At 37.3% G+C, this 19,207-nt stretch overlaps 1 protein-coding gene across 1 annotated transcript; it reads right to left on the reverse strand.

Moving 5' to 3' along the window:
- Positions 1 to 8,893: 8,893 nt before the first annotated feature.
- On the reverse strand, positions 8,894 to 18,647 carry LOC132644387 (GDSL lipase-like). Its single transcript, XM_060360978.1, has 7 exons — positions 17,812 to 18,647; positions 17,477 to 17,598; positions 17,144 to 17,229; position 16,396; positions 11,491 to 11,628; positions 10,369 to 10,633; positions 8,894 to 9,363 (listed from the first exon to the last, which is right to left on the reverse strand). The coding sequence occupies exons 1-7, from the start codon at positions 18,077 to 18,079 to the stop codon at positions 9,122 to 9,124; spliced, it is 1,122 nt and encodes a 373-aa protein (XP_060216961.1). The 5' UTR covers positions 18,080 to 18,647; the 3' UTR covers positions 8,894 to 9,121.
- Between the last annotated feature and the right edge of the window lie 560 nt (positions 18,648 to 19,207).

The raw sequence follows: 19,207 nt of genomic DNA on the forward strand, positions 1-19,207 counted from the left end.
ATTGTGAAAATAATTGGCCGGCAAAAGGTGTTCCTTTGTTTAATTTAACAATTTTCAACGTTTGATTTAAAAATGGAAGGATTTATCTATCCGTCACATTCGTTGACGATTAGGATTAATTATTAATGAAGTATTTTTATTTATTTTTTCAATTCCAGGAAATTGCTCAAAGTTCAAACCCATTCCATCAATCGCACTTTGTAGGATTAAATAATCTTATTTAAAAAAAATAAACTAACGAGTCGACTCTTTTAGTTTTAGATTCATCACTCAGATGCATAATTGAAGTGAGAAATTTTTGGAATGGCAAAATGTTGTCACATCAGTTAAGTAGCTGAAAACATTACCTGAGTGTAGTGAATGACTTTGTGCATGAAATGACAAAAACGAAGTGACTTTTTTTCTTGTTATAAAACAAACAAAAGTTACATTGTGTATGAAAAAAGACAAAAACAGAGTGACTTTTCTATTACAGAAGAAAAAAGGTGACTTTGTTGCACAATTTGTATTAATTGGTAGACCCGAGTAATTGTTGAGTTTTGAGTTTTTTCCCTTCCTATGCGAATAAATAAATACCCAACTTGGTTCAGCCTATATATATTTTTCAGCCCATACATTAAAAGACCTATTAGGTCTAATTTGGAGGCAAGTAAGAGAGAGAGAGAGAGAGTGAGCAGCCTTTCAACTAAAAATAGAGAGAGAGTGCAGATTTTTATTCTTAAAAATTAGCTTGTGCAGCTAACTTGTTTTGTCGATTCCCGCTTCGTTTCTTGTCCGATTGAGCTGATTTTTGGACAACGTGTTCCTTTCATCTTAATCTTTGATTGGGAACTGACAGAGGTGGATTTGGAGACCCGTAGCTCCAGATTTTCGTCGGTGAAGAGTAGCTGCATTTTTGGGTGACCTTCTTCCAATTTTCTCTTGTTTGATGGTTATTCTTGTTGTTATTATTGCTCCGCATTTGGCATTCATATTGTGGCCCTTTTGGAGAACTTTGTAACTCTCTCATTTGATATAGTGGAGCTTTTGGACGCGTGGATGTTTCATCTTCACCTTAAAGAGGTTTTATCATGTAAATTTGGTGTCTCTTGCAATTGATTTACTTTGCCTGCTCTGCTATTTTGTTGTTGGTGTATTTGTTGTCCGCATTTCCATTTGTGCTAGTGTTTATTGTGTTCTCTTGATTCAAATAGTGTGGGAAGTTTTGACTTGGGTATTTCTTCCGCTGTTACCTCGTCGTGCAATTTAGTTATTGCTTGTTTCTTCCCAACAAAGTGGTATCAGAGCTTGTGGTTGTATTTGGTTGTGTTGATCGTCTATTTGAATGATGGAGACAAATATGAGCAAGATGATTTGTTTAAATGACAGTAATTATCATATTTGAAAAAACAAGATGAAAGATCTTCTATTTGTCAAGAAATTGCATTTACCTGTGTTCGCTTCTAAGAAACCCGAGTCTATTGAAGATGAGGATTGAGAATTTGAGCACTTACAGGTTTGTGACTATATTAGGCAATGGGTTGAAGATAATGTTTGAAATCATATTGTGAATGAGACAAATGCTAAAAGTTTGTGGGAAAAGCTCGAGACACTTTATGCTTCCAAAACTGGCAATAATAAGTTGTTCCTACTGAAACAATTGAGGAATATTAGATACAAAGAGGGCAGTCCTATTTTTGATCATATAAATGATTTTCAGGGTGTCCTTGATCAACTATCTTTAATGGGTGTCAAGTTTGATGAAGAAATACAAGGACTTTGGCTTCTTAATACTTTGCCAGACTCTTGGGAAACCCTTAGAGTTTCTTTGACTAATTCTGCTCCCAGTGATGGTGTAACTATGGAATATGCTAAGAGTGGTGTTTTAAATGAAGAGATGATAAGAAAATCTCAAGCTTCGTCTTCTTCACCTTCACACTTCGATGTTTTGGTTACTGAAGACAGAGGGAGAAGCAGTTTCAGAGGTCAAAATGATAGAGGTAAAAGTAGAAGCAAGTCAAGATCCTCCAGGTACAAGAATTTTACATGTGACTATTGTCACTTGAAAGGGCACATCAAGAAACATTGCTACAAGTTTAAGAGAGACCAGAAAAAACAAAAGAAAGAAGGCGATAATGAAAATCGTGTTGCTATTGTTGCTGAAAATGATCTTCTTGTTGCTTGTGGTAAAAATGATATCAATCTTGTTTGTGATGAGTCTACCTGGTTTGTGGATTCAAGTTCCACTTCTCATGTCACGCCAAAGAAGGAATTATTTTCTTCTTATACTCCAGGTAATTTTGGAATGTTACGAATGGGCAATGATAGTGAGGTTGAGGTTTAACGAGATGAAAAAAAAATCTACAGCTATGATGTATCATGATATGTATAATAGTGGGGGATTATGGGACAAATGATAGTGAGGTTGAGGTATTTGGTATTGGCACAGTTTGCTTGAAAAGTAAGAATAGTTCGAGGTTGGTTCTTAACAATGAAAAGCATGCTCCAGATGTTCATCTGAATCTGATTTCTGTAGGAAAGCCTGGTGATGAGGGTTGTGATCAAACCATTGGTGGTGGCCAGTGAAAGCTTGTTAGAGGTTCAATAATAGTGTCTCGAGGTAACAAGATATCTGACTTGTACTTATTTCAGGGCTCCATTTGTGGTGACTCAATAAATTTGGTGGAGAATGATACTTCATCAGAGTTATGGCATAGAAGGCTGAGTCATATGAGCGAGAAGGGAATTGACAACTTGGCTAAGAAGAATTTGCTTTCTGGAGTGAAACAAGCAAAGTTAAAGAGATGTGTTCATTGCTTAGCCGGAAAACAGAAAAGAGTTTCCTTTCAAAGTCATTCGCCTTCAAGAAAGCATGATTTGGTGGAGTTGGTACATTCTTGTAAGGACCCCACCGCCTGGGTCGCCCAGGACCGGTGAGTAGACCCCTTGCGGGCCCCCTCCATGACATGCATGCTTGACATACTCAGGTATTGTATGGACAGGAAATCACACCAGTTCGCTGCGCCCTGCAGAGCTTCGAACCCGTGACCTCAAGCCTTTTGTTCTCCCAAAGGAGACGACTCTCACCAATTGAGCTGCATCTGCAGGGCGCAGCGAACTGGTGTGATTTCCTGTCCATACAATACCTGAGTATGTCAAGCATGCATGTCATGGAGGGGGCCCGCAAGGGGTCTACTCACCGGTCCTGGGCGACCCAGGCGGTGGGGTCCTTACAAAAAAGGCGACTTATGTTTGAGGATCCGCAGGTGTTACCCATGCATGCTGCGGGTTGCCCTCCATGAACATGCGTACATGACATGTAACACTCAGCCATTGTATGTGAAAGGGTGCTTAGCCAGTTCGCACACTCTGCAGAGCTTCGAACCCGCGACCTTGCAGTCACTTTTGTCTACCCCTTACGGTAGCGCCTCTTACCAATTGAGCTGGAAATAACATGAATGAGCCAAAAATGGCTATACGACTCCGAATGTCTGACATAACATAACTGACTTGTCTAGTCTATGAAACCTCTATCATGATGATTCAGCAAGCCATGTGGTTCGCTCGGTCACACGCAGTCAGGCACCGAGTGCCGTGTTACGTCCAGGCCATGGTTCGGGGCGTGACAATTCTGATTTGTGTGATTCTTTTAAAGTAAGCTCTCGTGGTGGTGCACTTTACTTTGTGACTTTTATTGATGATCACTCTCGCAAACTCTGGGTATTTCCTTTGCCTTTGAAGTCCAAGGATCAAGTACTTGATGTGTTCAAGACTTTTCAGGCCTTGGTTGAGAGACAAACAAGGAAGAAATTAAAATGCATCCGCTCAGACAATGGTGGTGAATATATTGGTCCTTTTGATAATTATTGTAGACAGCAGGGTATTCAGCATCAGAAAACTCCTCCAAAGACTCCTCAGTTAAATGGTTTAGCAGAGAGGATGAACAGAACTCTAGTTAAGAGGGTTAGATGTTTGCTTTCAAATGCTAAGTTGCCAGATTCAATTTGGGCAGAAACACTTAATACTGCTGCTTATGTTATCAATTTATTTCCTACTGTTGCTTTGGATTGTGATGTCCCTGATAGAGTTTGGTTTGGTAAGGATGTCTCTTATGCTCATCTGAGCGTCTTCGGGTGTAAGGCCTTTGTGCATGTTCCTAAGGATGAGAGGTCAAAGCTGGAAGTTAAAACTAGGCAGTGTATCTTCATTGGTTATGGTCAAGACGAATTTGGCTATCGTTTCTATGATCCAGTTGAGAAGAAACTTGTTAGAAGCCGTGATGTTGTGTTCTTTGAAGACCAGACAATTGAAGATTTTGACAAAGCTGAGAAGGTTGATTCTCAGAGCAATGAGAGCTTAGTTGATGTTAACCTAGTTCCTGTGACTATTGCACGTGAAGAAAATCTTCAAAATAATGAAGATCAAGTTGATAATGAAGATAGTGATCATGTTCAGAATGACCAGCATGATGTTGTTGATGCTCCAGTGGAAGATGATGTGGTTGGCCAGCAACCAACTGCTATTGATGCTTTAGAGAGTTCTATCAGAAGATTTATTAGAGAGAAAGTACCTTCATCTCGTTATTCTCCTAATGAGTTTGTACTCTTGACTGACGGGAGAGAACCTGAAAGTTTTGATGAGGCCATAGATAGTGAAGAAAAAGAAAGGTGGTTTGATGTTATGCAAGATGAGATTAAATCTTTGCATGATAATCATACATTTGATCTAGTAAGCTTCCTAAAGACAGAAAAGCTTTGAAAAATAGGTGGGTTTTCAGGGTGAAACATGAAGATAGTAACCCAGTTCCATAGTACAAGGCTAGATTGGTTGTAAAGGGCTTTAATCAAAAGAAGGGAGTTGATTTTGATGAAATCTTTTCTCCAGTTGTGAAGATGTCATCTATTTGGGTTATTCTGGGCTTGGCTACAAGTTTAGATTTAGAGGTTGAGCAAATGGATGTTAAAACTGCTTTTCACCATGGTGACTTAGATGAAGAAATTTATATGGAGCAACCAGAAGGTTTTGAAGTCAAAGGTAAAGAGAATTATGTTTGCAAATTGAAGAAGAGCTTCTATGGTTTAAAACAAGCTCCCAGGCAGTGGTACAAGAAGTTTGGTTCTTTTATGAGTCAACAGGGCTTCAAGAAGACTTATCCAGATCATTGTGTTTTTGTGCAAAAATTCTCTGATGATGACTTTATCATTCTATTGCTTTATGTTGATGACATGCTTGTTGTTGGTCAGAATGCTTGTAGAATTTAGAAGTTGAAGCAAGAGTTGAATAAGTCTTTTGCTATGAAAGACTTGGGACCAGCAAGACAGATTCTTGGCATGCAGATTGTTCATGACAGAAAGGCCAAAAGGTTGTGGTTATCACAAGAGAAGTACATTCAGAAAGTACTTCGCAGGTTCAACATGGATAAAGCTAAGGTTGTCAAAAAACCTTTAGTTATGCACTTCAAATTGAGCACGAAGCAGTGTCCTTTCAGTGATGGTGAGAAGGAAGATATGAAGAAAGTTCCTTATGCTTCAACCGTTGGCAGTCTGATGTATGTGATGATTTGTACAAGACCTGATATTGCTCATGTCATTGGTGTTGTCAGTCGTTTTCTTTCTAATCCGGGAAGAGAGCATTGGAATGCAGTGAAGTGGATTATGAGATATCTTTGTGGCACTTCTAGTTTGAGTTTATGTTTTGGGATATGAAAGCCTATTCTTTATGGTTACACTGATTCAGATATGGCCGATGATGTTGATACTCGTAAGTCTACTTTGGGCTACTTGATTACTTATGCAGGGGAGCTGTGTCTTGGCAATCTAGGTTGTAAAAATGTGTTGCTCTATCTACTATAGAAGCTGAGCTTATAGCTGCCGTTGAAGCTTGTAAAGAGTTGCTTTGGATGAAGAGATTTATGGAGGAACTTGGCTTTACTCAAGAGAGGTATGTGCTTTACTGCGACAGTCAAAGTGCTATTCATCTTGGCAAAAACTCAACATTTCATAGTAGGTCAAAACATATTGATGTGAGATACCATTGGATTAGAGATGTGTTGGAGTCTAAGTTGCTTGAACTTGAGAAGATTCACACAGATGATAATGGTTCAGACATGATGACTAAAACTTTGCCAAGAGGGAAGTTTGAAGAGTGTTGCATGATCGCCGGAATGGCGGTCTCCTCCACATAGTCGGGAGGGGGAGAATTGTTGGGTTTCGGGCTTTTTCCCTTCCTATGTGGATAAATAAATACCCAACTTGGTCCAGCCCACATATATTTTTCAGGCCATACATTAAAATACCTATTAGGTCTGATTTGGAGGCAAGTAACAGAGAGAGAGAGTGAGCAGCCTTTCAACTAAAAATAGAGAGAGAGAGTGCAGATTTTTCTTCTTAAAAATCAGCTTGTGCAGCCAACTTGTTTTGTCGATTTCCGCTTCGTTTCTTGTCCGATTGAGCTGATTTTTGGACAGAATGTTCCTTTCATCTTAATATTTGATTGGAAACTGACAGAGGTGGATTTGGAGACCCGTAGCTCCATATTTTCGTCGGTGAACAGTATCTGCGTTTTTGGGTGTCCTTCCAATTTTCTCTTGTTTGATGATTGTTCTTGTTGTTATTGTTGCTCCGTATTTCGCATTCATATTGTAGCCATTTTGGTGAACTTTGTAACTCTCTCATTTGATATAGTAGAGCTTTTGGACCCGTGGATGTTTCCTCTTCACTTTGAAGAGGTTTACCACGTATATTTGGTGTCTCTTGTAATTGATTTACTTTGCCTGCTCTTCTATTTTGTTGTTGATGTATTTGCTGTCCGCATTTCCATTTGTGCTAGTGTTTATTGTCTTCTCTTGATTCAAATAGTGTGGAAAATTTTGACTTGAGTATTTCTTCCGCTGTTACCTCGTCGTGCAATTTGGTTATTGCTTGTTTCTTCCCAACAGTAATAAACTCAGAAACCTAGACATATAAGTCAAGGGTGTACCCATGAAATCAGGTCTTCTACCTACAATCTTTGACAATACATTCAACATACACCTAGTATTTGAGAATATTTGAGATACTATCAAACAATATCTTAACAAACTGCAAGGCCAATAGTAAACAGAGGAACTCTTTGCCAAGAAGATGATATTTGGTTGCCCATGGAAAAAGAGAAAAGGTTCTTCTATAAGAAAAAAACAATTGTTGTCAAAGTTAAGCGCCCTCTTGCTACCCACACACTAAGTGCTATCTTAGCTTTTCCTTACCAAGAGGGTGATTGGTTGACGTGTATATTCTCTTAGTTCTTACATGCCATGGTATTCTAGAGTTAGTAAGAGAGGGTTGAATCTATATAGCCATGGAGCAATAACCATGTTTGGGTCCGATCTAGTTAATCTGCAATTCCCAGATGGACTTTACAGTTGTCAAAGAAGCCCCAAGAAGTATATACCTGCTCTCTTGTGTGCTTCCAGAAGTAGCTACGGTTGCTGTTGGTGTGTGAACTGGTTGAACGTCGACATACTTGCTATAAAGTGCATCCTGAAGATATACGGTTGGAGAAACTTTGTGATGTCTAGGAAGTCAAAGAGGAGAGAAATCAGACTAATAATACACAATGTATGACCGAAAACCATTGTATGTAAGCTCCTTATAGATAAGAGATAGTTGGGAAATTTTTGAGTGTATATGCCTCAGCTGGTCCAAACATGTAATTGGTGAATGACATGATTTTGGAAAAGTGACTAATGACAAGCATTTTGTTCATGATGTCCATCCCCTGGACATATGATTTCAGAAACTTTTGAAATCTGTCTGGTCTAACTGGTGAAAGAATCACAATTTGCTTTAGCAAACAAAATTTGCGATTGAAGCTTCATCAAGTAGAGATGTTTCAGAGAACAGACTGCTGTTATTAGGATAGTTGGAAACTTGTGCCTGATTTTTTCAAGTGAAACAACTCGTTGGGGCATTACTTCAGAACAATGAGAGGGCTAACCCGTTATAATTTAGGCCTGACTCCTGAGTAATAGGACACCAAATATCTCAAGCTATGATCATTCCCGGTTTTAAAAAATTGGTATACAGAGACAAGGGGATAGTGTCCAAGCACCAATTAATGTCTTCACAGACAGTGGTTTTACTCTGAAACTGCACTTATTGTGCAAAAATGCTATTAGCGGAAACATAAAAAAAAAAAACACAAGATTTAACGTGGTTCGGATCAAAATGATCCTACGTCCACCAGAGAACAGTTGCCTTTATATTATTAACAAAGAAAGGGGAGAGATCCCAATTACATCTAAGAGAATTGTTCTCTCTACTTACTACAAAGGATTTATGAATTTTTGGGATGTTAAACAAAGAAGAATTGCCTCTCATTTTATAGGCATAAAATGACTTGGGCTCTAAGTGTGCTATATGAGCTCTTCAATTCTCCTCCACATCTTAGCATTCTTTGGCTCCAAGCAATACATCCTTTGGCTCCAAGTAATAGAAAATCATCCAACACATGAGTGTTCTATCACATAACAAAAACCAACTCTTTCAAATGCAGTAGTCAGGTTTTAAAAGATCAGAAAATCAACAAACAAGTTTTTTTTTTTTTTGGTCTTCTTTAAATATACATGAAGGCAGAAAGGTTTTTTTTTTTTATTTTTTTTTTTATGCTCTTTTACTTCAACTTTCTTGGAACTTTGGTTTTAGCAGAGGACATCTGATGATGCCCGATGCAAAAGGAGTGATTATGCTTGCTATCTCTAGTCACATTCATCTTTCTAAGGTCCAATAATGGTGCAATGCCAGAATACAAAGAAACAAAGATGACTGTATAAGAACAAGGTAAGAGATACATACAAAGAGTGGATGTTTTATTAATCTCAATCACTTCCCAAATTAAACATTCTTTTACAAATCCTTCTCCAATGGCATATACGACTGAAATGCACATTGCATGATTCCTACAGATTTATCAACCTTGTTCAATCATGTGTGCTGAGATATGAAATCGTCTCATCAAATCCAAAGATTGACTCTTCATAAATCCAACACAAGAAGAACAGAAATAATAGTAGAGATCAAACTCTTTAACATCAAGTTTTACATTTTTTTCTTCTTTTCTTTAATAGGCATATTAACAAAATAATTCAACGAATGCCACCATCACGTTATGTTGAACATTCAAAAAGGGATTTTAGGTTGTAAGGTGCTACGACATCTGGAGTTCCATTCCACATTAATTCAGCATATTGTTGGTAGGCCAGCTCGGTGGGATGAACAGAGTCAAAAAACAAGTAATCTTTCACGTTCTTACATAACTCGTACTCTTTTACCTGCCTCTTGCCTCCACAACTAAAAACCCCTCGAAATGGACCCGTTCCACAACAAGCTGTCTCTGATATCTTAAAACCTAAACAAAACAAAATCATAATTAAATTAAGACTAAGGAAACATACTTTATATAATAACTAAACATTTTACTCTGTATTTTCTCTACATGGTTTGTGTAATTTCATTTTGTTATGAACATTGCATCAACATTCTACTTTGTTAGCAGAGCCATGAAATATCTGATACAGTGTTTGAACTGTATAGAAAAAGACAGATAATGTTTTTCATTTCTGGCCCGTCGGCCCAAATTAATACAGGCACTAGCCAAAAATATACATTACATGTACACTGATTATGTATATTTCATGTACATTATATGTATATTTATACTTTAGATACAAGACATATACATATGTCAGCTATTTTTATATTCGGACGGTCCAAAAAGGTATTTATCCCCAAAAACAACCTATATTACTTTTTTTTTTTTTAGGTTGTCCAGTCGGTGTCCAGCATCTGCATTCGAGTCCGACTAACCTGGATTCATTGGGAAAAGTCCCAAGGGTAAAACCCTCTTTAACAGACACGACTCCATACCTAATGCTCAAACCCGAGAACTCTGGTTAAAGATGAAGAAATATTTACCACTCTACCACAACCCCCGTTGGTACCTATTAGTATATTAGTACTTCTTACTATTAATTAGATATACTTACATAATCTAACGGTGCATAATACTCCGTTTCAAAATATTTGTCGTCCTTACCAAAAGTACTTGTTTCAAAATATTTGCGTTTTATTTACCCAAGATAAAATTAAGTAGTTTTTTTCCATTTTACCCTTGTATTAGTTACATCAATGGGCTCATTTTGTGAGTTCACATACCAACATGGTTTCATCATAAATGGAGTAAATATCTATTGAGGAGAGAGAACATGATGAAATATATTAAGACGGTAAAATAGTCAAAATGTTTTCTTAATGGTCGTGTAAATGAGAAATGGAACAAATATTTTGAGACGGAGGAAGTATATAACTGAACACAAAATACTTAATTTTGAGTTCAATGAGATAGAACATATACCATATTTTGTTGGATTATCAATGCTTTCTGCTAATACTTTAAAGAAATTGAATATTGTATATTTATATTCAGACAATTGCTTCTCTAGTTCTTTGAGCATTTCTGGGAGAGCTGAATTGAACATTTTCGCCAAGTTAGTGATCTCCTCCATGCAACTGCCATTCTTAACTCCATTTTGAACATTAAGGGCCCTAATAGTAGGAACACAACCTAAGGGACCCAAATTAAGCATCACAAACTTTCTCCCTCCTTCCTTGTAAATTCCCTGTTGCATTAATTTAAACAAAGTACAAAGAATTATAGCCTGTTGGATAACCTTCTAGAAAGTCAAAGGTATTTTGTTTTATTTTAAAAAAAATGCTTATTTTAGAAAATTGATGTGTTTGACAAATCTTTTAAGGAAAAAAAAATATTTTTGAGTAGTAGCAACAAAAGTTAATTTTTAGAAGTTGAAAATAGTAGTTTTTTCTAAGAGCCCGTTTGGATTGGCCGGAAACAGTGGCTTTAACGATAAGTGCTTAAAATATTTTTAAGTGCTAAAAGTTATTTTATAAATAAACAGTTACGTGCTTGGATAAAAGTGCTTAAAGGGTTTTTTGAAGTAAGGGTGGTATTGGAATTAACAGAAAATATAAGGGATAAAAGGATAAAGCTGTTGGTCAAACCAAAATGGCTTTTAAGCAAAAACAAATAAGTTGGTGTTGAGTAACTTCTTGGTTTTGGCTTTTCAACACTTTTTAATTTAATTTAAGCTGTTTTCTATTTTTGTCAAACACTCAAAAAAGTTTAAAATGACTTATAAACTGGTTTGACCAACTTATAAGCCAATCCAAACGAGCTCTAAAAGCATTTTTGAAACTTTAGCCAAGTTCTATTGCTGGAAGAATATTGGGGAAAATGTTTTTCAAATCGGTTAGCCAAATGGAAACTGCTGCTCACAGCACCTTACGAAAAGTATCTCTGATTAAAAAAAAAAACACTTCAAAAAATAGATTTTAAAACTCAAGATAGTAAATGAAAGTAACAATATTTGATTTGTTCTTCAATATGATAAAAGAAACGGTAGATTTAACTCCAAGGAAATAGAAAAGATGAGGTTGAATCAATATTAAAGTTCATTACCTTTAAAACAGATGTCAAATTGCCCATAATAAACTGTAAATATTCTCTATCGGAATATGGAAATCTTGAATTTGTTAATAAAGGAGCAAAATAATCATTACTGCCAGTGCTAAAAATATATACAGCATTAGAGAGGATCTGTTTGTGGGATCCAGTCCCCTATCTCATATTTTAAGGAAGGAAGATTTTTCTTCCTTTGACAAAATCACATTTGTAGCAATTGTGGAATTGACCAACAAGCCAATTCTTTTGTTCACATTTTCGTGATGTAAGCGTTTACCTCATCATAGTCGTGACGTAAGCGCTTACCTCATCATAGTTGTGACGTAAGCGCTTACCTCATCATAGGAAATTTATTCCTATAAATAGGCAGCTTATGGTTCATTTGTAATACACCAAGATCATTTGCTATATATACCAAAATCTCAGACAATACATCTGAGTGAGAGCAAAGTGAGGTATTCCATAGACTATAAGAAAATAGTCTGTGAAGAAAAATAGAGTGTGAGTGATATTGTAGTGAGGTGGGAAAAATCAAAAGAGTGTTTTTCTTTTTGAGTGTGTAGTGGTCTTTGGAGTATTTATACTCGTGACTACACAGTGTAAAATTCCTTACTATAGTGATATCAGCTGCTCCTCTTGGCCGTGGTTTTCCCTTATTCAGAAGGGTTTCCACGTAAAATCTTGGTGTCATTATTGCGGCATTTTATTCTTGCTGATTTAACCATAACTTAGTGTTCCGCGTTTATCACTAATACCGTGAATATTATTTTTGCGGGTCTATTTTATTCCCAACAAGTGGTATCAGAGCCAAGGTTCTGTCTGAGTATGCTCTATGGTTGCAGCACAGTCTGAACTTTCACATCAGAAAAGAATTACTTTGGTCTTCGAATAAAATAGTATTTGTATTTGTGATAAACGATGGAAGCCAACACTAGTAGAATGGTTACTTTGAGTGGCGTAAATTATGCCATTTGGAAGGGCAAAATGGAAGATTTGCTCTATGTCAAGAATTTTCATCAACCTGTCTTTGAAAATAAAAAGCCTGATAATAAATCAGATGAAGAGTGAAATTTGTTGCATCGGCAGGTTTGCGACTTTATTAGACAGTGGGTTGACGATAATGTGTTGAACCATATTTCTGGAGAGACACATGCTCGGACCCTATGAGAGCATCTTGAAAGTTTGTATGCTCGAAAAACTGGTAACAACAAGATGTTTCTGATAAAGCAAATGCTGGGTTTAAAATACCACGATGGTTCCGAAATGACAGATCATCTGAATATTTTTCAGGGGATCATGAACCAGTTATCTGCTATGGGCATTAATTTTGATGAAGAAATTCAAGGCTTATTTCTACTTGGTTCCCTACCAGATTCTTGGGAAATTATTAGAACTTCATTATCAAATTCTGCTCCGGATGGTGTGATCTCTATGGATCTTGCCAAGAGCAGTCTTTTAAATGAAGAGATGAGAAGAAAATCTCAAGGTTCCTCCTCATCAGATGTCTTGGTGACTGACACTAGGGGGAGAAGCAAGAATCGTGGTTCTCAAAATAGAGAACATCATAGAAGCAAATTCAGAAGCAGACTTAAAGATATTGAGTGCTATCATTGCGGGAAGAAAGGGCACACAAAGAAGTTCTGCCGGATTTTGAAAAAAGAGAATAGAGAAAAGGAGGAAAAGAAAGAAGATGGCAATCGTGTTGCCGCTGTCACTACAGAAGATCTTGTTACTGTCCTTGATGCGGATCTGATAAATATTTCTTGTGATGAGTCAAGCTGGGTTGTGGACAGTGGTGCCGCATCTCATGTGACATCAAGGAAGGAATTTTTCTCATCCTATACTCCGGGTGACTTTGGAACTTTGAGTATGGGTAATGAGACTGTATCTAGGGTGGCTGGTGTTGGAACGATTTGTTTGAAAACTAGTATTGGAACTAAACTAGTTTTAAACAACATAAAGCATGCACCTGATGTTCGTTTGCACTTGATCTGTGTTGGTGTTTTGGATGATGAGGGATATGTCAGTACCAATGGTGCTGGAAAGTGGAAGCTTACTAAAGGTTCCATGATTGTGGCTCGTGGCGAAAAGCGTCGTGGTCTATACTGGACTACGGCCTCTACCTGTGTTGATATGGTGAATGCAGTTGAGAGCAATAGCTCTTCAACGTTATGGCATAAGAGGCTTAGCCACATTAGCGATAAAGGACTAAATGTTCTGGCCAAAAAGAAATTATTGTCAAATTTTGAAAGTGCTAAATTAGAAAAGTGTGAGCACTGCTTGGCTGGAAAACAAAATAGAGTTTCTTTCGAGTCTCATCCTCCTTCAAGAAAGACAGAGTTGCTTGAGTTGGTGCATTCAGATTTATGTGGTCCAATGAAGACAAGGACCTTGGGTGGTGCACTTTATTTTGCTACCTTTATTGATGATTGCTCAAGGAAACTTTGGGTCTACGTCTTAAAGACTAAAGACCAAGTGTTGGGTGTCTTTAAGCAGTTCCAGGCCTCAGTTGAAAGGGAAACTGGAAAGAAGCTGAAGTGTATTCGTACTGATAATGGTGGTGAATATTGTGGACCGTTTGACGAATACTGCAAGCAACAGGGTATCAGACACCAGAAGACTCCTCCTAAGACTCCTCAGCTTAATGGTTTAGCAGAGAGGATGAACAGGACCTTGATAGAAAGAGTCAGATGTTTGCTTTCTGAAGCAAAGTTGTCGAATTCCTTTTGGGGTGAGGCTTTATTGACCGCCGCACATGTTATTAATCTATCCCCTGCGGTTGCTTTGCAAAGTGATGTTCCAAACAGAGTTTGGTATGGCAAGGATGTTTCCTATGACCGCTTGAAGGTGTTTGGTTGCAAAGCTTTTGTACATGTGCCAAAAGATGAGAGGTCAAAATTAACTGCCAAGACAAGGCAGTGCATCTTCATTGGTTATGGCCTTGATGAGTTTGGTTACAGGCTATATGATCCAATTAAGAAGAAGGTCGTGAGAAGCCGTGATGTTATCTTTGTGGAGGATCAAACCTTTGAAGATATTAACAAAGCAGAGAAGATAAAATCTTCAAGTTCTGAAGGTTTAGTTAATCTTGATCAAGTCCCTCATACAAATGTTGATGACGTTGGTGGGCTCGATGACAATAGTGATGCCCAGAATCATGTTCCAGATCAGCATGTTGATGATGATAATGATGCTGATATTGATGAGGTAGATGCTCCTACTCATGAAGTTGTGGATGAGTCAGATATTCCACTTAGAAGGTCTACTAGACAGTATGTTCCTTCTTCCCGTTATTCACCTAATGAGTATGTATTACTCACTGATGGGGGAGAACCTGAATGTTATGAGGAGACCATAGAAGATGAGCACAAGGATCAATGGATTGAAGCCATGCAAGATGAGATGAAATCTCTGCGTGAGAACTATACTTATGAGTTGGTGAAATTGCCTAAGGGCATGAGAGCTTTGAAGAACAAGTGGGTGTTCAAAGTTAAAGCCGAAGAACACAGCTTGAAGCCCAGATACAAAGCTAGATTGGTTGTTAAGGGATTTGGTCAAAGGAAAGGTATTGACTTTGACGAAATATTTTCTCTTGTCGTGAAAATGTCCTCCATTCGGACAGTTCTTGGTTTGACTGCTAGTCTTGATTTGGAGATTGAGCAGATGGATGTGAAGACTGCTTTTCTTCACGGTGACTTAGAAGAGGAGATTTATATGGAACAACCTGAGGGCTCCAAAGCAAAAGGTAAAGAAAATCTTGTATGCAAACTCAAGAAGAGTCTATATGGATTGAAGCAAGCTCCAAGACAGTGGTACAACAAGTTTGAGTCTGTTATGGGGGAGCAAGGCTACAAGAAGACTTCTTCATATCACTGTGTGTTTGTACAAAGATTTTCTGATGATGACTTTATCATCCTTCTGCTATATGTGGATGATATGTTGATTGTAGGCAAAAATGCTTCCAGGATTGACGAGTTGAAGAAACAGTTGAGTAAGTCTTTTGCAATGAAAGACTTGGGTCATGCTAAGCAGATTTTGGGCATGAGAATTACTCGTTCGAGAGATGAAAAGAAGCTTTATTTGTCGCAGAAAAAGTACATAGAACGTGTATTAGAGCGCTTCAATATGAAGAGTGCTAAGTGGGTTAGCACACCTCTTCCTGCTCATCTGAAATTGAGCAAAAAGATGTGTCCTACAACAACAGAGGAAAAAGAGAGAATGGCCAAGATTCTTTATTCCTCTGCCGTCGGAAGTTTAATGTATGCAATGGTATGCACTCGACCAGATATTGCTCATGCAGTCGGTGCTGTTAGCAGATTTCTCGAAAATCCAGGGAAAGAGCATTGGGAAGCTGTGAAGTGGATACTCAGGTATCTAAGAGGAAGCTCAGATGAATTCTTGTGTTTTGGAGAATCAAATCCAATTTTGAAGGGCTATACAGATTCTGATATGGCAGGTGACCTTGATAACAGAAAATCCACTACTGGATATTTGTTTACTTTTTCAGGGGGAGCTATATCATGGCAGTCTAAGTTGCAGAAGTGTGTCGCACTGTCTACAACGGAAGCGGAGTATATTGCGGCTACTGAAGCTGGCAAAGAGATGATATGGCTCAAGAGATTCCTTCAAGAACTTGGATTGCAGCAAATGGAGTATGTTGTCTATTGTGACAGTCAGAGTGCAATAGACTTGAGCAAGAACTCTATGTACCATGCGAGAACAAAACACATCGATGTCAGATATCATTGGATTCGTGAGCAATTGCAAAGCGAATTGTTCCAAGTCAAGAAGATTCACACGAATGAAAATCCTGCAGATATGCTGACCAAGGCGGTACCGAGAGATAAGTTCGAATTGTGCAAAGAACTTGTCGGCATGCACTCAAATTAGAAGCCAGTGTACCCTCCTTCAGGTGAATGGGACTGGAGGGGGAGATTTGTGGGGTCCAGTCCCCTATCCCATATTTTAAGGAAGGAAGATTTTTCTTCCTTTGACAAAATCACATTTGTAGCAATTGTGGAATTGACCAACAAGCCAATTCTTTTGTTCACATTTTCGTGATGTAAGCGCTTACCTCATCATAGTCGTGACGTAAGCGCTTACCTCATCATAGTCGTGACGTAAGATCTTACCTCATCATAGTCGTGACGTAAGCTCTTACCTCATCATAGTCGTGACGTAAGCTCTTACCTCATCATAGGAAATTCATTCCTATAAATAGGCAGCTTATGGTTCATTTGTAATACACCAAGATCATTTGCTATATATACCAAAATCTCAGACAATACATCTGAGTGAGAGCAAAGTGAGGTATTCCATAGACTATAAGAAAATAGTCTGTGAAGAAAAATAGAGTGTGAGTGATATTGTAGTGAGGTGGGAAAAATCAAAAGAGTGTTTTTCTTTTTGAGTGTGTAGTGGTCTTTGGAGTATTTATACTCGTGACTACACAGTGTAAAATTCCTTACTATAGTGATATCAGCTGCTCCTCTTGGCCGTGGTTTTCCCTTATTCAGAAGGGTTTCCACGTAAAATCTTGGTGTCATTATTGCGGCATTTTATTCTTGCTGATTTAACCATAACTTAGTGTTCCGCGTTTATCACTAATACCGTGAATATTATTTTTGCGGGTCTATTTTATTCCCAACACTGTTTGGACTCTGTTGCCCCCACTTTCTTCTTCAACACTTTTGCCACGTTTTTGAAATATTTCAACTGTGTTTTGAGATCTATAACCTGTCAAATGGAATCAATATTTCAGAGGTACATAAACAAGCAAGATAATACTACTAATTTATTTTGATAAATTACAAGTAACTTGCATATTTTGCATAGAAGGAATAAAAATTATCTAACATTCTTCCTATCAAAAAGTTATGTAAGAATCTTATCCTGAATCCAAAATATAAAACTTCCAAATGTTAAAGTGAAAATAGTTCAAACAAGAATTACATAAAAATAAGTTAAAGAAGATGTCAATTACAAAGCCACGATTGGTTTCAGCTAAACAACCAGAACCTCCTGAAGCAAAATTTACCCCATGGACAAAATGCTGCCTCCCAATTTGAAAATACGGTGGAATCAATGGTAAACTAGCATATTCAGCTGCAAACACAAAAAAAATAACTAAATCAAAGTTTCATCACCTCATGTCTCCATGGCAAAATAAATTACAGGAACTAGGAAGTGTTGGGTCAGCTTGCGCACAAGTTGATTATTTTACTGGACACCTACTACCTCCCACAATTACAGATATTAATGGATAACTCATAAAGAAATATTTTTCAAACAATTGACCAAAAGCGCAATTAAATTTACCGATAAAATCAGGAATGAGACGTCCATCAGAGGCCCTGCCGGTAGGGTAGTTGAAGAATGATTCTCCATACGGCCACCAATTTACTTGGAAGTCAGTAGTGGTGTTGATGTAGTTATTATTTCCAGGATCAAACAACGAATCGCCGAACACGAAAAGGGCAGCTTGAGGTCTTTCATGGCTGCTAATTATACATACAATTGGGGTGGCAAAATGTGCTACCAAAACAAAGAAGCCGAAGTGAAACAAGCTTGAAATGATCAAAGCCATTAATTGGAGTACTTTGAACAAGTTTCTGAAAGACCAATTACTTGGATATAGTTTGATTTATATTTGCATAGCTAGAATTGGAAATATATATGCTAGTGGTGCAGAATGATAAAAATATACTTGTGTGCATCATCGATTCTGTGTAACGACTAGTATTTTTTTCTCGTATTGAAAGAGTGTTGGCTGGCTGAAGTCAATGGCATGAAACTCGTTGTTTCATAGCAAGGGAAATTTTTTTAATTATTTTATAGCAAAGAAGTATATAATTTTACCTTCCCTTCGATTTTGTGTTTCCTTTCCCTCCGTTATTTTATGCATCAGAAAGATATTCGTATCTCTCAAAACAAAGACATATGTTCACCAAAAAAAAAAAAAACTATAGAAAACGAAAAGGCCTATTCCCTAAAAATTTCAATTGAACCAAATACTTGAGGCCACATTACCTAAGCTTATTTCATTTTCATCCTTTCTATTAATGACAAAATTATGCTAAGGATAAAATGAAAAAAAAAAATTAATTGTGCCTTAACTTCTAAAATGAGAAATAATTTGAAATAACTATTTTTAGCAACCACAATAGATAATTTGAGATGGAAGGAGCACAAATTATTTGTTAGGAGATTTTGATCTGTTAGCCGCAGGGAATAACCGAACAAGCAAACGAGAATTAAATAAATGACATGATTTAATAGTTTTATACGTGTACTCTTCACCTACTAGTTTGTTAACGTGTACAGTGTGCTCTTACTAACTCTTTTTTAATATAGGTATTGTTGCTTTTCAAGAATAAAATAGAGTTGTATATTATAAAACCAAGTACCAAACACATGGAGAATATTTTTTTCTTTTTTGTTTATCTTTTTCATGAAGGGTATATTTGTAGATGACTTATCCCTGTCTCTGTCTTTTCGTTGTATTTTTCCTAAAGAATGGTTTCTTGTTTGAGAATTGTACAATACTGTAATAAGATAAAAGTAGAGATGTGTAGAAAAGAGATTACGTTATAATATCTTGGACAAAGAGGAGACTAACCTATTTTCCTCACTTTGACTAAACATGTGAAGGTAAAATCAGGTGTTTGGTTCTTTTGATCATTCTCTTGCCCATCAACAAAATTGAAAAAGTATG

Source organism: Lycium barbarum, chromosome 1 (genome assembly GCF_019175385.1).
Source record: "Lycium barbarum isolate Lr01 chromosome 1, ASM1917538v2, whole genome shotgun sequence".
In the NCBI taxonomy this organism is placed as follows: domain Eukaryota; kingdom Viridiplantae; phylum Streptophyta; class Magnoliopsida; order Solanales; family Solanaceae; genus Lycium; species Lycium barbarum.

What these genes read in the sequence shown, in the direction of transcription:
- LOC132644387 (XM_060360978.1), bottom strand. Translation starts at nt 18,079, where the DNA reads ATGGCTTTGATCATTTCAAGCTTGTTTCACTTCGGCTTCTTTGTTTTG. An exon ending in CTGAAACCAATCGTGGCTTT is followed by an intron (nt 17,230 to 17,476) that starts GTAATTGACATC and finishes TCCATTTGACAG; the next exon opens with GTTATAGATCTCAAAACACA. An exon ending in ATTTGACATCTGTTTTAAAG is followed by an intron (nt 10,634 to 11,490) that starts GTAATGAACTTT and finishes TTAATGCAACAG; the next exon opens with GGAATTTACAAGGAAGGAGG.